Source organism: Lathyrus oleraceus, chromosome 7, assembly GCF_024323335.1.
Source record: "Lathyrus oleraceus cultivar Zhongwan6 chromosome 7, CAAS_Psat_ZW6_1.0, whole genome shotgun sequence".
Classification (NCBI taxonomy): Eukaryota; Viridiplantae; Streptophyta; class Magnoliopsida; order Fabales; family Fabaceae; genus Lathyrus; species Lathyrus oleraceus.
In genome coordinates, this window is record NC_066585.1 from 129,759,594 (window position 1) to 129,764,129 (window position 4,536).

Here is a 4,536-nt window from a genome sequence, read left to right on the forward strand (position 1 = left end):
TAAATTAGGGAGCTTAGGAATTTTAAAGTTAACCTACGGTAGGAACTAAATTTTCTTTTAATAGCAAAGGTATCCCAGCCAATTTGGTTAATTAGGAACATAATATTGCCTCTTGTACTTAACTTTGTCATGGTACGTCCATATGGGTATATGGTTAGTGTCATTTCTCTCTGAGCTAGAGCCTCAAAGCGTCTCCTTTGACCTCTGCCTCTGAAGATTATATCCATGTTATCTACTTGTTGCATTGTGATGGTCAGTAGCTAGGTAAATTTAAGTAGATAATAGCATTAAGTTAGTAATGGTTAATAATAAAGAAAAAAATACTGAGTGACTTTATGAAATAGAAGAGAGAGAAAAAATGGATAGATAAAAATTGACATTAATAAATCAGGAAATATTCGCTATATTTTACGTCGATAACGCGACGACTCAGGAGTGTAAGTACTCATGGTGGTTCTTTCGAGGATGAATCCTCGGTCAAACTTTTAATTATCCTCGATTTCCATGGCCACTTATCAAGCCATTCTCATATCCATAACCTTTTCTTTTTCTTCTGCGAGGTACTTTATCCTTCTAAACTTGTGGTGGTGGTTCTGGCTCTATCCTGAGAGCTAGCTTTTCAGGTTTGGGTTCAATTTTTGCATCCACCACCTCAAAGTCTAACTTGCCCCTTTTAATACTAATGAGTTCCCTAGTTTCACGGTCTTCTAATTTTCTCTTCTTATTCAGGATCTCAAATAAAGGTGCATTGGTGTGGATATTTTCCAATAGCTCCTCATACCTTTCGGATTTGGGGTCTATCTTAACTTCCACAGACCTTTGCGAGAAAGGAATTGGTGATTTATAGGGAGGAGGAACAACACATAGTGCTTCCTTCTCTACCTCTTCGACAACATCCCTTTCGGGTGGTGTCGGTGGATCTTTCTCAATCTCTACTCCTTTCTCACCTGAACCCTCCTCATTATCACTCTCAGGATTTTCGATAGATTTTTCACTGATGATTGTTACAACATCGACATATTTCTCAGAGAATGGTCCTAGAGGTGTCTGCGCAAGCAAGGAGATTTGAGTCTCCAATGCCTCGTTGTGAGTGACGAGGGACTCGACCACAGTGTTCAGTTGCCTAAGGGTTTCATTGGTATATAGACTTTGTTATCTAAGTTCTTCATTCTAAAGAGTTTGTGTCACAATGAAATCCTCCATTAATATTTCCAGGTCGGATTTATGAGAATCTTGCGATTCCTCAAAATACTGGGAGTGATAATCATAGAGAAAATTTGGGTGATACATAGTAATAGAGAAAAGAGTGCCTTAGTCTATACTGGGCAACACTGGGGTTACGATATCGACTAAATTAGTCGCCGGCAATAGCCCAAAAACTTGATCAAGACTTAGTAAGTCTATGGGATTCGTGACTGCAAGTGCATAGTCTTATCGCATAGTTTTAAAGATTATCGAACCCAAAGGACTAATAATCGAACATATCGTTATCTAATCTTACTATGTAAATCTAAGGTCGAGGATCTTTCTAAGAGAGGAGGGACAAAGAGAAATAACTATAACTAAAACAGAATATTAATAAAGATGTTTAATAATGGGATATCGGTATGTAACGTATCAAACTTCGGGGATTCGATAGATAGTTGGTGTAATCTTAAAGATCAAAATATTCTTCAGTCGAAATTATTTGTTTAAAGGACTTTGTCTCACACTCCCATTTTTATTGACTCTGACCATACTCTTAAACCAGAATGCTTGGCTCTCGCGGTCTAATTTGAATTTAAATTAATTTTTGAATATAAATAAAATCTAATTAATCCTAAAGCTCTCTCGTTGTGTTTAGGATTAATGCCTAGTCTCAGCTATCCAGTTAAAATCTCAAACTCTCATTCTTATTTACCGTAACCTTTGTTTGCTTTGTACTCTCGTACGAAAAACAATTTCGAATTTAAAACAAGAAACTATAACCGGAAAATAATATTTTATAAAAGCCAACACCAATTATTTATGAATCCCGTCGTTTTGACGGTCTTTACATACTGAGACATATTGGTTTAGCCGGACATGGATCCGGGAGCAGACATGATATTCAGATAATTAAGCATATAGTAAGGCATAAGTAACTAAAATGACAATTGAAATAAAACCTGGAATATAAATCGAGAACTTGGAATGAATACCGATTCTTCAAATTAAATAATGTCGGCACACTTTGGCAATCGAGTACACCGTTACAATCAAATGCAGTTGCTTAAACAATAATTGCAATAGTCCCCAATGTGGAGAATCTATTGCTTTTACAAGGTAGAAATCTGCCTAAGAAAATCTAACAACAAGAATCTGACTAGAAAAAAAATGCACCCCCAGGCCTTGAAGATCAAGTCTATATATATACTCCCAACTCCTCCTTAAAAGTATCCTTGAATATCTACTAGTGGGGAGTGGTTTGTTGAACGAGCAAAAACCAAACGGGAAGAAAATTATGGACAGAAACAAGGAAGAATGGGTTGGTGGCGCCTGCCACAATCTTAGGTCTTTGATCCATGTGGTGGGCACCACTTTCATGTGTGGTGGGGCCCACCCTTCATAAACCCTTGTGGCGGGCGCTTCTTTTATGTGTGGTGGGCGCCACCTTCTTCAAATATGGTGGGCACCACCATTCTTTTATTTTTGCTCCATTTTCTTTCCTTTTTTCTGTTATCCCCTTTGCTTGCCTAAACATCTCTTATTCGATAAATACCTGAAATAAACATAAAATACGGCGTGATACAATGGAAAATCGAGTAAAAATCAATGCATGTTAATTCAAATATACGATACGTTTTCGCGTTATCAAGGTGCCTTGGTAAGAGACTCTTGACAAAGTTGATTTTGGCAACACACTCAACGACGAACCAGTGTCAACCAAAACATTGGACAAAGCATCCTCCTTGCAATTCATTGAAATGTGCAATGCCAAATTATGATTTCTTCCTTCCTTAGGAAGCTCTTCATCACAAAAGCTTAGTTTATTACAAGAAGTAATATTGGCAACTATGTGGTCAAACTGATCCACTGTTACATCATGCTAAACATAAGCCTGCTCTAGCACTTTCTGTAATGCCTCCCTATGCGATTCAAAATTCATCAGTAGTGACAACACAGAGATCTTTTACGGAGTCTGGAGCAGCTGCTCCATAATATTGAATTCACTTCTTTTAATCAACTTTAAAACTTCATCATCATCGTTAGCCTTCAATTTGCTGGATTCACCAGACTGACACATTGAAGCACTAACCGAATCCACTACTGGAATCTCTACCTTCTTACTTGCGGAAATAACTTCTATTTCTTTTGGACAATTTGGCCCGAACACACGACCGCTACAGGCCACCTTTTCTATATCTGTAATATTTACCACAAAGTCTGCGATTGGTAGAGGAACCTCTTGACCATTCTCAATCATAGTGGCATTGTATTGATATGACATGACTTTATCGGATGCATATGGAACAGGGCCTGCTAACTGTATAACCAACGGTGATACCGATCTATTAACATTATTATTGCTGCTGCTATCAAACTGAATAACTACCCGCTCAGGGGTCCTAAACATTGGTATAATTATGTTCACATCGTCACCCAAATGACGGGACTGGAAAATCTGAATAAGTCCTTCATCCATCAGCCTTTGAATATTCCTATTGACAATAACACATCCACGAGGGTTCACACTGCAAATCACACAACCATCATGGTCATGCTCACATTCACTGACCAAACAAATGTATTTATGAATTGCCACCAAAGATTGTATGATATGGCGAACATCATAAACCTTGAACTCACCCTGATGACCATCTACCATGTTGAAAGAAGCGTTACCATGAGCAGGCAAAGGATTGTCTTTCACATTTGGCGATTTATCCTCAAAGGACACTATTCCACTCTTCACAAGCTTTTGGACTTCATATTTCAATGGATAGCAGTTTTCTATATCATGGCCAAGGGCTCCCTGGTGAAAAGCACAATGTAAATCAAGTTTGAACCACCGTGGAAGTGGCTCAGGAATTCGCGGAGGATTTCTTGGTTGGATTATATTTTTGAGGACCAATGATGGGTACAGTTATGTGTAAGTCATAGTAATAGAGTCAAAGGAGACCTTCTTCCTCTCAAAATTTGGCTGATGATTATTGTTGTTATTGTTGGTTCTTTGTTGTAGTTGTTGTTGATGTTGTTGTTGCTGAATTGGGACTAATTAATTAGAATTGTTGGAAAATATAGGAATTACTGATGAAACTTGGTGTTGATGTTAATGAGGTTGAGAACTTTTTCTGACATGAGGCCTTCTCGTCCTCCCCACTGATACTGAATTAGTTTCTCCTTCCTTCCTCTTGGAGAAACTCCCACCATATTTCTTGCTAGCTAACGCCTCTTCTTTAGAAAAACGTCCTTCACGGACTCCTTCTTCTAGCCTCATCCCCATATTTACCATTTCGGTAAAATCATTGGGGGCACTTGCAATCATACGTTTGTAATAAAATGAACTCAGCATCT

General features: G+C 38.1%; 1 protein-coding gene across 1 annotated transcript; it reads right to left on the bottom strand.

The window, feature by feature from the left end:
- Window positions 1-573: 573 nt before the first annotated feature.
- LOC127102412 (uncharacterized) lies at window positions 574-1,290 on the bottom strand. Its single transcript, XM_051039781.1, has 2 exons — window positions 1,189-1,290; window positions 574-1,047 (listed from the first exon to the last, which is right to left on the bottom strand). The coding sequence occupies exons 1-2, from the start codon at window positions 1,288-1,290 to the stop codon at window positions 574-576; spliced, it is 576 nt and encodes a 191-aa protein (XP_050895738.1).
- Window positions 1,291-4,536: the final 3,246 nt, after the last annotated feature.

Coding starts and splice junctions, on each gene's coding strand:
- LOC127102412 (XM_051039781.1), bottom strand. CDS start 1,290: ATGTATCACCCAAATTTTCTCTATGATTATCACTCCCAGTATTTTGAG. Junction 1,048..1,188: donor TATTAATGGAGGATTTCATT/GTGACACAAACT, acceptor TTGCTTGCGCAG/ACACCTCTAGGACCATTCTC.